Here is a 13,351-nt window from a genome sequence, read left to right as displayed (position 1 = left end):
GTGTGGAAAGCCCTTCAGTTCAGACACTCACCTGGCCCCTCCGGTCGGCCTCCTCGTCCAATGTCTTGGTCCTCCACGGCAGGTGCGGGCACCAGTTCTCCACCTAAAATGACATTAACATCAGAACATAACATCAGAAGGAACTGAGATGGAAAATATGACAGAGTATGGGGCCTGTGAACTCCAAAGGAGAGGAGAGAGAGGAGGACGCAGGGGTGAGGGAGGGAGGAAGGGACACTATAGGGTTGTGTCCCAAAATGGCACCCGCTTCCCTATGTGGTGCACTACGTCAGATAAGAGCCATATAGGCCCTGGTCAAAAGTAATTTGGGATGCCGCCTGGGAGGCAAATCAGGCAATCATTAGGCAGGTAATTGTTTCAGTGAAAGCAGATGTCATGCCGACAGTGGCCTGGCTCACTTTGATCTCACTTCAGAGGTTCTGATGGGGGGGGGGGGGGGGTATTGGATGCATCGAATAGCAATGGTGGGCCAAGCCTCACTGAGTACAGATACAAAGATAGACAGAGAAACAATTTGGCCCCACCCTACTGTAATGACATCCTATTCCCCATATAGTGCATTACTTTTGGGGTTTCTGGCTGATAGGGTGTAGGGCTCTGGCCAAAAGTAGAGAGGCAGAGAGAGAACGAACAAGGCTGATACTACATGGAAATACATGCATATCGCCATTGTGAAAGCAAGTCACACCGACTGAGATAGAGCGCCGTCTCACTGCATAGACCTCTCACTGGCTGCGTACCTAAAAGTTCCCTATGGGCCCTAGTCAGAGTTACTGTACTAAATAGGGAATAGGATGGCATTTGGTACGCAGCCACCCTCTCTCTCCCTTAAAGGAGAATTCCACCCACAACACGCAGTCCCAAAATGTTTTACATGTCAGCAATCAACTTCTCATGCTCTATAAAGGTTGGGAATACAGAAATACAGCCGGTGTTATGCATTTTGCATCATATGATGCTGAGTGTTGCATAACATAATGCAAAATGCATCATACTGGCTGTATTTTGAAAGTGATATATCTTGATTGCTGCCATGCAAAACATTTTGTGACTATATCAAGAATGGACTAATGAAACAAATACTAGAATATAGTTTTGGGGTGGAGTTTTCCTTTAATGGATAAGGTACATGTCTCTCCCAACAGGTATTTTCAGTAGAGTAAAATGACACTGCACTTCCCCTAAGCACTGATCTCAACATTTATAAGCTCCCACATCTGACCAGCTCCCACATCTGACCAGCTCCCACATCTGACCAGCTCCCACATCTGACCAAGAATAATCAACATAAAGAGTCAGGGACTTGAGTTTGATTAAAAACTTCAGTTCAGTCATTGCTACTCAGCAATGAGCTTCTCATTGACCAACAGAGGACAAACCTTATTTGTGAATGCTACGGTATAAATGGGCTTTACATCTGGAGTGTTGTGTTTGGGTGTGCGTACCGTACTCGCTAGGGTCGTCAGAATGCTACGGTATAAATGGGCTTTACATCTGGAGTGTTGTGTTTGGGTGTGTGTACCGTACTCGCTAGGGTCATCAGAATGCTACGGTATAAATGGGCTTTACATCTGGAGTGTTGTGTTTGGGTGTGCGTACCGTACTTGCTAGGGTCGTCAGAATGCTACGGTATAAATGGGCTTTACATCTGGAGTGTTGTGTTTGGGTGTGCGTACCGTACTCGCTAGAGTCATCAAAATGCTACAGTACATGTTTCCATATCAACTCCTAGAAAAAAAATCTGCGCTGTAGTATAATTCACAAGTACATAGTTCAGTCGTCAAGGGCGCGTGGAGTTGCAGTGGATGAATACGTAAAGAGCTGGGGCGTTCCACGTCCCCTAGGCTGTTAACACTGAATGTCAATGAGTAGATCAAACCACACTGTAGCCACTGTGCGCACGGACACAGACACACGTGCACAGACAAGCACAGACACACGTGCACAGACAGACACAGACGCCACTCACCTCGCTGAGATATATGAAGAAGGAGCAGGTGGAGCCGTCCACACCGTAGTTAGTGTAGCATGAGTCTGACCGCCACATGTCCTTCATCCACTGAGGAAGAGGAGGAGAGACTTAATCAGGACTGAACACAATAGGTTCCAGTTTAGCCTACCAATCCACATGCCTTGGCCAGTCCTCCCATCCCATGTGTAGGAGCTCTGAGCTATTTGACCAGACCCAAGTGTGTGTGTGTGTGTGTGTGTGTGTGTGTGTGTGTGTGTGTGTGTGTGGACCCAATCCAAGAAAAATAACCAGGCAATATAAGCAAAGAAACAGGGACAAAAATATATTGTTTTCAGATGTTCACAGATGGAGATGTGCAAAACGGCAGGTAGCATCGTGTTTGGGTTGGGAAAGTAACCGAAAGGTTGCTGGATCGAATCCCCGAGCTGACACGGTAAAAATCTGTCGTTCTGCCCCTGAACAGGCAGTTAACCCACTGTTCCTAGGCCGTCAGTGTAAATAAGAATGTGTTCTTAACTGACTTGCCTGGTTAAATAAAGGTAAAAGAAAGAAGAAAAAAAATCTGCTGGAGCAGAGTGAAGGAGCAGAGTGAAGGCGCAGAGTGAAGGAGCAGAGTGAAGGCGCAGAGTGAAGGAGCAGAGTGAAGGAGCAGAGTGAAGGAGCAGAGTGAAGGCGCAGAGTGAAGGCGCAGAGTGAAGGAGCAGAGTGAAGGCGCAGAGTGAAGGCGCAGAGTGAAGGAGCAGAGTGAAGGCGCAGAGTGAAGGCGCAGAGTGAAGGAGCAGAGTGAAGGAGCAGAGTGAAGGAGCAGAGTGAAGGCGCAGAGTGAAGGAGCAGAGTGAAGGAGCAGAGTGAAGGAGCAGAGTGAAGGCGCAGAGTGAAGGCGCAGAGTGAAGGCGCAGAGTGAAGGCGCAGAGTGAAGGCACAGAGTGAAGGCGCAGAGTGAAGGAGCAGAGTGAAGGCGCAGAGTGAAGGCGCAGAGTGAAGGTGCAGAGTAAAGGCACAGAGTGGGGATACGACTTGGCCAAGGCTACGGGGGAATATGGCTTACAGTCTGGGTTAGGGATAATGGTGTTCCACTCCAACACTGACACATTAAGGCTGAGTCTCAAATGACACCCTATTCATTATGGGCCCTTGTCAAAAGTAGTGTACGACATAGGGAATAGGCTGCCATTTGGGACGTAGCCTGCCATTGCCTCTTTCCATCACTGCAATTTCCATCAGATTTTTCTATCCGATTTCCATCCCATTGTTTTTGAATGACTAGGTTATGCAGAGTCGGTGTAGGTTTATATGAGACTGCCCTGACTAATTCCACTGAGATTGACAGCCACCCAAGTAAGTCCCATGGAATGAGTCACGCAAGGCAGATGAAAACATCACGTGCAGCTAATTGACTTGAAAAGGTATTCGACAGGGGTTTATGAATTCCGAAGTACATTGTAATGGGAAGGAGCAAGAAGTCTTCAATATGTCTTTTGTTCCCGCTGAAAACCTTGTGAAAGATGATTCTAATAATAATTATTCCATCCATCAGAGCACAATAACAGGAAGGAAAAGGATGCCAGTAGGAAGTTTGTACCATGTACAGTATTATATAGCACTGTGACAGCTGGGATTTCCACCATATCCATAAAAACGCCAGAGGAATAAAAGAAACTGTCTGAAGTTATTTTACGAGCCAACAGTTTAGTCAGCAGAAACATTTAGGCCACGCGCAACAGAATACACTGAAAAGATGCATTCTGATTTAACCTCAATGAAACATTTAATGTGGTTGAAATAATCCCATTTAAAAAAAGAGAAAGGAGATAGACATTTGAGACAAAGGGAAGCTAAATAGGACAAAACAGCTCATCTGTTTCCGCTAGGGAGCCTGTTTGAGCCCTGTTTTGTCCCTTTTAAAAATGGTGATCGGCTAGCCATGCCTGCCTTTCCTTGGTGCCAAAGGAGGCTTGGGAGCAGCGCACAGAGCAGATGGCCTTTATGATATGACGGTATCTGCTCCGGGCAGGCTCTGGCCTGGGGCTGGAGGGCTGTGATTACTGCTGCTGCTGGTGGTTACTGTCTGTGTGTGTGTGTGTCTGTGTGTGTGTCTGTGTGTCTGTGTGTGTGTGTGTGTGTGTGTGTGTGTGCGTGTGTGCGTGTGAGCGAGTGTGTGCGTGTGTATGTCGCTGACCTTGACTTTGCCCTCACAGTGAGGGAAGCCGTCCATGGGGGGAAGCTCACATTTCTCCTGAGCGCCGTTCAGCAGATCTGAGGAAAGAGAGGAGAGAAAAAGAGAGGAGAGAGAGAGGAGAGAGAGGAGAGAAAGAGAGGAGAGAAAAAGAGAGGAGCGAGAGGAGAGGAGAGAAAAAGAGAGGAGCGAGAGGAGAGGAGAGAAAAAGAGAGGAGCGAGAGGAGAGGAGAGAAAAAGAGAGGAGAGAGAGAGAGGAGAGAAAAAGTGAGGAGAGAGAGAGAGGAGAGAAAGTGAGGAGAGAGAGAGAGGAGAGAAAAAAGGAGAGAAAAAGAGAGGAGAGAGAGAGAGGAGAGAAAAAGAAAGGGGAGAGAGAGGAGAGAAAAAGAGAGGAGAGAAAAAGAGAGGAGAGAGAGAGAGGAGAGAAAAAGGAAGGGATCAACAAACTGTGCAGGTCTGGAATTGACAAACTAAGACGACACGGAGAGATCAATACACAGGCATGAATGAACACACTCCTGTGCACATGCACACTGCCTCAGGCATGTATGCGCATGACACAACAAAAATACACACACACACACACACACTTTGGGTTTACACATCAAAAAGCTCAGGACAACCAATGACTTCACTGGGTCTGTAATTCCATGTACCCTCAGGGAGGTGAAGGGTATTTGGAAGAGACTGAACACGGCCCAGAACTGAAACAACATATGTATGTATGTGATGTGTGCTGTCTCCCAATAGCACGAGCACAGGTAGCGTAACTTGTGTGACCACATGGTACCATCCAGCCAGACATCGCGACAGATACATGATGCCAGTGAGGCTATGCTATGCTATGCTGCTCCCCTGGCCGGCCATACAGTGGTGATTTCTATACCGGATGCAGCAGACTGACGCAGGTTCAGATAAGCTCGCTCTCTTCCAGCCTCACACCGTGACAACAGACATGGGTGGAGTTTAGATATGTCGGCGGCACTAAAAGGCGTTAATTGGAACGGGGTGCTGGGAAAAGTCACATTCCAATAAAGAAAATGTGATGGCATCACCCATAAATAAAAGATGACTCGTTTCAATCGTTTTTTTGTAAAAAAAAATAATAAGAAGAAAATGATTGGGTGCGTCCCAAAATGCCCCTCTGTTTCCTATATAGTGCAAAACCTTAGCGCACTCATGTTCCTGTGAGGATGAAAATACCAGGGTTGGGGGAAGGTGTCCCATTAAAGAAATGGCTGTTACATGACAGAGGTGATGAGGCTCAGTCAGGGCTTTATTTTCTCAGGGGGCTGTCTGAAAGGCTGTCATCATGCCCATGGTCGTGATTGCCCTGTCCATTAGGCTGGTACTCTCTCACAGTCCGAGGGAAACTTAGTTTGGACTGACAAGAGGATATTGCCATTGGGGCCTGTGGCTTGGTCATGAGTGAACTACAGGTATCAGCTCTGAACTTTAAACGAGTTCGATAACAATAAGGGAACCTTTGCAGACTGCGTGTCTTGTCCTGTTAAAAATCTCTTAACAGTCACTACCTGTTCTGTGAACATTTGTTCTGAAGAGCAAAGCATCTGCACAAAATGGATAGAAAAAAAAAGAGGCAGGCTTTTTACCATTTGCGACCCATGGGGAGCTTGCCAATAACAAAGAGGCAGGCTTTTTACCATTTGCGACCCATGGGGAGCTTGCCAATAACAAAGAGGCAGGCTTTTTACCATTTGCGACCCATGGGGAGCTTGCCAATAACAAAGAGGCAGGCTTTTTACCATTTGCGACCCATGGGGAGCTTGCCAATAACAAAGAGGCAGGATCTTTACCATTTGTGACCCATGGGGGGCTTGCCAATAACAAAGAGGCAGGATCTTTACCATTTGTGACCCATGGGGGGCTTGCCAATAACAAAAGGCAGGATCTTTACCATTTGTGACCCATGGGGGGCTTGCCAATAACAAAAGGCAGGATCTTTACCATTTGTGACCCATGGGGGGCTTGCCAATAACAAAAGGCAGGATCTTTACCATTTGTGACCCATGGGGGGCTTGCCAATAACAAAGAGGCAGGATCTTTACCATTTGTGACCCATGGGGGGCTTGCCAATAACAAAAGGCAGGATCTTTACCATTTGTGACCCATGGGGGGCTTGCCAATAACAAAAGGCAGACTGAGTGACCAAATCGTGCATCCAAAAGTCCTGCGGCTTGTACAGAGCCAAATATTAGACAATGCATCACTTTGTTCTCTAGCGATTGATCAGTCCTAGATTAATGATTAAACCTTCAGGGTCGGCTCAGCCCAAACGCCAAGTTCTGATGAGGCCCGCCGTGATTGCGCTAAAGACTAAAACTCTACGGCCCATAGTCCAATGACAATTCATCCTTCTGTACCGAGTAGCATTCACTAAGAAACAAAGAGATTTCAGTGAGAGAGAAGAAAATGTATCAGAATTCAGAACGTCATGTGATCTCTGCACACAAAGCCATTCTATCCTACCACGTCAGGAGTGTGTGTGTGTGTGTTGTGTGTGTGTGTGTTGTGTGTGTGTGTGTGTCAGTTACTGGGAGGGGACCTCATTCTGATAATATATAGTCTCTACTCCAAGGAAAATCACTGATTGAAATGAATTTAATTCGCACAGCGCTTTGACTTAAAAACCCTCGATGTAAAGAGCACATGCTGCGACGCGGCCCTCTCGTCTATTTTAATATCTTTGTTGTTTTCATACTCACAATGGCTGCGCAATACATCATTTATATAATAGACAGCATAGTGGCGGATACAGTAGACAAATGAGAACGCTCCGGGGTGAAGTTCCACCTAGGTACAGATCTAGGATGAGCTTCCCTCCCTCAAACTTAACATTAACCATAGGGAGGTAAACGCAAAACTGACTCGAGATCAGCATCTAGCGGACACTTCAACACTGCTATTCACCAACTTCCAGTGGGTCCAAACCACCTAAAGATGCCTTTGAAGCTGCTCCCATTTCAGCCATTATCTGCTAGAAGAAGCCTTTGAGCGAGAAGACAGTCAATCGGCGTGTTTGAGGGGATCCGTTTGAACGAAGGCGATGCACAGAATCAATCATCACATAATGAGTAGCCCCTAGCAGTGATTCTGCGCAGTCCATCTGCAGTGGAATCACACGTGCCCAGCGCAACACCCTGAGCCAGTGTGTGCGACACCCCAGGCTGTGCATTGGTTGCATGTTCCTATTTACTGTGTGTATTTCTGTATTCTGCCGTGCTAATCTGGAAAAGAGACCAAGGTATCAATATGACTCCCGGTTAAAACAAAGGTGAAATTAATGCAGAAATGGACAACAGTCATGTGGTCATGAGACGGCTAGCCTGAGACAAAAGGCCTAAGGTTTAGCCACGGTTTCCCGGGGCAACAGGAGCAGGAGAACAATAGGTGGAGGCAGACAGATTATTATTAAAGTATTTTCTACACACACACACACACCCTCCCTCCCTCCCTCCCTCCTCCTGACAAGAAAGAGACCAGCTGATATGAGCCGAGACTGGCTGAGATCTCACCAGCCAGTGTGTCAGTGTCAAAACATGGCTCCTTAAGTCGCTGCTGCTTTAATCAAGCAGAAAGAGCTGCCTATCGCCAAGTGGCAGGCTAAATATAGCCGCATTCTAATCAAACGTCAGAGAGGTGGTATTTAAACCTAACAAGAGATCTTTCCACATCCTGTGCTTCACAGAGCATCTTTAAGCCTGATGAGCATCTTTAGTCTGATGAACCCGCACAGCGATGTTTAGGATTTAGATTGACATGCTGCGCTGTGGTCACGGCAACTGCAAGGCTTGCATAATAGTGCTCTGTGGAACATGCACACGGTATTACGGGGCTGTGTCTGAAAGTACCAGCAGAGCTACCCGTCTCTGAGTAAACACACACACCCGCACACACATGGACAAAGACACATGGGGGTAGGTGGTCTGTGAGGAAATGTCCTTTGAACCCATTCTCCTAGTCTGTTGGTATAAACCCCCGGTTTGAGGTCAACCACAACACACACGTGCCTCATAGCAGGACCGTTGTGCTAGAAATGTAACTCTGCAAAGGAATAGTCTATCGCAATAGCAGACAGAGCCAAATCCCTCTCCTGCACGAAGAGGAAATGAAGGCTAACATCAAGCAAAGCCAATCGTCTGATAATGCGTTCCCCGATAAGCCCTCCGCGGGCCTAACCCACACCTCTACGTGACAGGGACAGAGAGAACTAAGGCGATGACGATGATAGAAAGATGATACCATCAGCAGCATTGCGCAAGACCACTTCCACAGAATGCAGGAAACATGAGGGTGCTAGTCAACGACACAGTACTAGTGGAGATCTTTGAGGAGGAGTTCTATGGTTTACAAAATGTCATCCGACCAGACTGGAGTTGCAAAAATTCACTCCATTATTATACCCTTTGCTCGAAATCCAGATGGAACTGTTAATAGATCATATAAAGATCCAGACAATCACAAAATACGATTCTGGAATTGTACAAGCCTAAAATCAGACAAGGCAGCAGCTACTAGCAGTAGTAGTGCTGTATGTCCAAGGTGGGAAGAGGGACGAAGCATTTCTCTCTCCTTTGTCATTCTGCTTCTCTGAGTTGATCCCGAAGCTAAACCCAGGTCTAGCATGGGTTAACTCAAAATGGACTTTGGGACTAAATACATCAAGCTTAAAGTTACACCCGCTCCTCTTCTTCAGCCCCCCTTCAAACTCATTCCTCTCCTCACAGTCCTGCGCTCATCACCATCCACCTCCTGACATTCGAAGCCTTCTGGAAGCATTACGTAAGGAAGAAGCCACTCAACAATGAATGGTACTGTTACAGAGTGGGAGAGATTCATGGGGTACCTCCAAAATGGCACCCTATTCCCTATATCATGCTCTACTTATGACCTGAGGGCCCTGGTCAAAAGTAGTGCACTATATAGGACATATGGTGCAATTTCAGACACAACCATGGTCCAGCGCCATAATGGCAAGATATAAAAAATTGATTTCCCCCGCTTTTCATCTCTTTCAACGCTTCTGTTCCATCAAGACCACAGCTCCGACTTTGGGTGTACTTTACCGTGCGAGTGAAGACATCTTTGAACACCTCATCAATTAAGCAAGAGGCAGCTAATGGAGAGTGCCCTCTCAGCCACAGAACAGCTGTAGGCTCTCAGTGTGGTGACAGGAGGAGAGGGGTGTGTGTGTGTGTGTGTGTGTGTGTGTGTGTGTGTGTGTGTGTGTGTGTGTGTGTGTGTGTGTGTGTGTGTGTGTGTGTGTGTGTGTGTGTGTGTGTTTTCCTACATTATCAGGACCCCAATGTCCTAACAATTCACCCGAATGTCCTGACAAGGTTGGAAAACAAGAACTTTTTTTAAAAAGCTGAGACTTTTTGTTGTTGTCGAAGTTGGTCAAATGCTATTTCAAGCTTAAAGTTTAGGTTTTTGGGGTTAAGTTTAGGGTTTTGGGGTTTAAGGTAAGGGTTAGGGGGGGAAACAATCTGGAATTCCACAAAAATAAAGTTGTGTGGACTAGAGGTCGATTTTCCAACACTGATACCGATTATTGGAGGACCAAAAAAAGCCGATACTGATTAATTGGATGATTTGACAATTACAACAATACTGAATGAACCCTTATTTTAACTTAATACATCAATAAATCAATTTAGTCTCAAGTAAATAATGAAACATGTTCAATTTGGTTTAAATAATGCAAAAACAAAAGTGTCGGAAAAGAAAGTAAAAGTGCAATATGTGCCATGTAAGAAAGCTAACGTTTAAGTTCCTTGCTCAGAACATGAGAACATATGAAAGCTGGTGGTTCCTTTTAACATGAGTCTTCAATATTCCCAGGTAAGAAGTTTTAGGTTGTAGTTATTATAGGACTATTTCTCTCTATACCATTTGTATTTCATATACCTTTGACCAATGGATGTTCTAATAGGTACTTTAGTATTGCCAGCCTAATCTCGGGAGTTGATAGGATTGAAGTCATAAACAGCGCAATGCTTGAAGCACAGCGAAGTGCAGGAAAGTGCTGTTTGAATGAATGCTTACGAGCCTGCTGCTGCCTACCACCGCTCAGTCAGACTGCTCTATCAAATCATAGACTTAATTATAATATAATAACACACAGAAATACCCGCCTTAGGGCATTAATATGGTCAAATTCATGTTAGCAGGCAGTATTAACTAAATATGCAGGTTTAAAAATATATACTTGATTTTAAGAAAGGCATTGATGTTTATGGTTAGGTACACACTGGTGCAACGACAGTGCTTTTTTCACGAATGCGCTTGTTAAATCACCCGTTTGGCGAAGTAGGCTGTGATTCGATGATAAATTAACAGGCACCGCATCGATTATATGCAACACTGGACAAGCTAGATAAACTAGTAATATCATCAACCATGTGTAGTTAACTAGTGATTATGTTATAACTTTAATGCTAGCTAGCACCTAACCGTGGCTCCTTACTGCACTCGCATAACAGGTAGTCATTCTGCCATGCAGTCTCCTCGTGGAGTGCAACGTAATCGGCCATAATCGGTGTCCAAAAATGCCAATTACTGATTGTTATGTAAACTTGAAATCGGCCCTAATTAAATCGGCCATTCCGAGGAATCGGTCGACCTCTAGTGTGGACTTTGAGGGGATGTTGTGGAAGTGGAGAAGCTGGATGATGACCATAAACAGGGGGTGATTTTCCATGGAGGAAAAACACACGCACCCACACCCAGAGCGAGGCTGCCAGCATGGCTGCTGTTGATTGACTCTAGTCTGGAGAAGTCATCCAGAACCGTCTTTATTCTCTACAGGACCTCACAACAGCGTAGGAACAGAACAACATGTACATCCTAGTGTGTGTGTGTGTGTGTGTGTGTGTGTGTGTGTGTGTGTGTGTGTGTGTGTGTGTGTGTGTGTGTGTGTGTGTGTGTGTGCGAGTGCACTCGTGCCCGTTCTCGGCTACAGGCTCTCACCAGGGACCGGTTTCCCAAAAGCATCTTAAGGCTAAGTTCATTGACCTCAATGGCTCTAACGGCGAACTTAGCCTCGAGCTCAATAGTTCTAATGATTAACTTAGCCTTAAGATCATTTGGGGAAACCAGTCCCAGAACTTCAGTCTCGCGACAGGGTAAATAACAAAGGTTCCCAGAGTCCCTGTGGCAACTAAAAGCCTTGATTTATCATCTCATCATCTCCCAAGCATGACTAACGTTCCCCGGTTTCAAATTAATTAAGAAGAGCTGTGTAATATTTACTAATGAGTCAAAGCCGCAATGCTGGGAAGAATCCATTGTGAGGGTAACATTTCTGAGAATTCAGATAGGTCAGGGACAGGGCTTTGAATAGCATTTGAATAACATTAACTCTGTACCGGCCCCCCGGTATATAGCCTCGTTATTGTAATTTTATTGTGTTACTTTATATATACTTTTTATATTTTACTTTTGTTTATTTAGTAAATATTTTCTTAACTCTATTTCTTGAACTGCAGTGTTGGTTAAGAGCTTGTAAATAAGCATTTTGCCTGTTGTATTCGGTGGATGTGACAAATCAAATTTGATCTTACATTTCCAATCCTCATTCAAAAGGCGTCAATGTGCTGTCTGGGTTGAAGTTGCTCTTAGACTCTGTATTTCCTCCACTAATGGTTAACAGGGCCTAAAAGTAACACCAGCGCGTAGATTTTGGGATTGTCGGGTGAACTGTCTATTTCACCAGCCACGTTCACGGGCGGTCAGGGCGAGCATTTCACTCACATTTGTGAATACAAATAGTCAAGAATGATCTAATTTATAGTCAAACAAATGCTGCAGAAGCTGCTTTCAAAGTATTTCTGCCTTTTCGTTTCATAGCTGGTAAATGAACCGCACAAAGTCAAAGAACTACGAATCCTATATAGCTTATTCTTCTTTGAGCTACAACACCGCCTGGCTGCGGTGTTGAGTGAAATACACATTTTTAGAAGCGCTGCGCAACAGGCATACAAGTCTGTCTAATTTACTTGAAACTAAAGTCTACTGAAGTGGGACGCTGTTGTGTTTCTTGGCTAGTTACATTGTTTTGTTCACAAGCTAGGATGTTTTTCTAAGATGGAGTTTCAACTGCTAGGGAAGAAAAGAAAAAAGCTTCTACCAGTCAGAATCGATCTCAAAAGGTGCACGCGGGACTTAGGTCGAGCTACCAAGGCAAACTTAAAAAGGGCAGGTGAACATTTTTGTCTCCTCTGTGATACACCATATATACAAAAGTGGTGGATTCAGCTATTTCTGCCACACCCGTTCCTGATTGTTGGAGCAGTGGAAAAACGTTCCCTGGAGTGATGAATCTGGGTTTGGCAGACGCCAGGAGAACGCTACCTGCCCGAATGCATAGTGCCTACTGTAACGTTTAGTGGAGTAGGAATAATGGTCTGGGCTGTTTTTTCATGGTTCGGGCTAGGCCCCTTAGTTCCTGTGAAGGAAAATCTCAACTCTACAACAAACAATGACATTCTACACAATTCAGTGCTTCCAACTTTGTGGAAGGCCCTTTCCTGTTTCAGCATGACAATAGCCCCAGCGCACAAAGCGAGGTGCACACAGAAATGGTTTGTTGAGATCAGTGTGAAAGACCTTGACTGGCCTGCAAAGAGCCCAGAGCTCAACCCCATTGAACACCTTTGGGATTAATTGGAACACCGACTGCGAGCCAGGCCTAATCTCCCAACATCAGTGCCCGACCTCACTAATGCTCGTGGCTAAATGGAAGTAAGTCTCTGCAGCAATGTTTTAACATCTAGCAGAATGTCTTCCCAGAAGAGTGGAGGCTGTTAGAGCAGAAAAGGTGTGACCAACTCCATATTAATGCTCATGACTTTGGAATGAGATGTTCGATGAGCAGGTGTCCACATACTTTTGGTATTGTAGTGTATTTTGGTATAATAAAAAAATATTCAATATACTAGATGAGTTACTTCTTACTAGTTATACATTTATTAAAAATAAATATTACAAAGTATGCTCATCCGTTTTTTTATGTTTTGTTCGTGTACTTTTAAAGTCACAAAAATATTTTGGGCTGGTTAAAAAAATCTGTGTGGCTGGTACAGTTGAAGTCGGAAGCTTATATACACCTTAGCCAAATACATTTAAACTCAGTTTTTCACAATTACTGACATAGTAAATAG

At 45.1% G+C, this 13,351-nt stretch overlaps 1 protein-coding gene across 1 annotated transcript in view; it reads right to left on the bottom strand.

The window, feature by feature from the left end:
- Nucleotides 1-13,351, bottom strand: part of LOC109890693 (alpha-1,6-mannosylglycoprotein 6-beta-N-acetylglucosaminyltransferase A) — a 114,104-nt gene that overhangs the window by 60,831 nt on the left and 39,922 nt on the right. The window contains exons 4-6 of the mRNA XM_020482680.2: nucleotides 4,173-4,249; nucleotides 1,991-2,080; nucleotides 32-103 (exon numbers count right to left, since the gene is read on the bottom strand). Of these exons, the coding sequence (XP_020338269.1) occupies nucleotides 32-103; nucleotides 1,991-2,080; nucleotides 4,173-4,249 (239 nt within the window). The remainder of the gene's footprint in view (nucleotides 1-31; nucleotides 104-1,990; nucleotides 2,081-4,172; nucleotides 4,250-13,351) is intronic.

The sequence above is a fragment of the Oncorhynchus kisutch genome, linkage group LG5 (genome assembly GCF_002021735.2).
Source record: "Oncorhynchus kisutch isolate 150728-3 linkage group LG5, Okis_V2, whole genome shotgun sequence".
In the NCBI taxonomy this organism is placed as follows: Eukaryota; Metazoa; Chordata; class Actinopteri; order Salmoniformes; family Salmonidae; genus Oncorhynchus; species Oncorhynchus kisutch.
The sequence above is the reverse complement of the archived record's forward strand: the minus strand, read 5'-3'. Positions and strand labels throughout refer to the sequence as shown.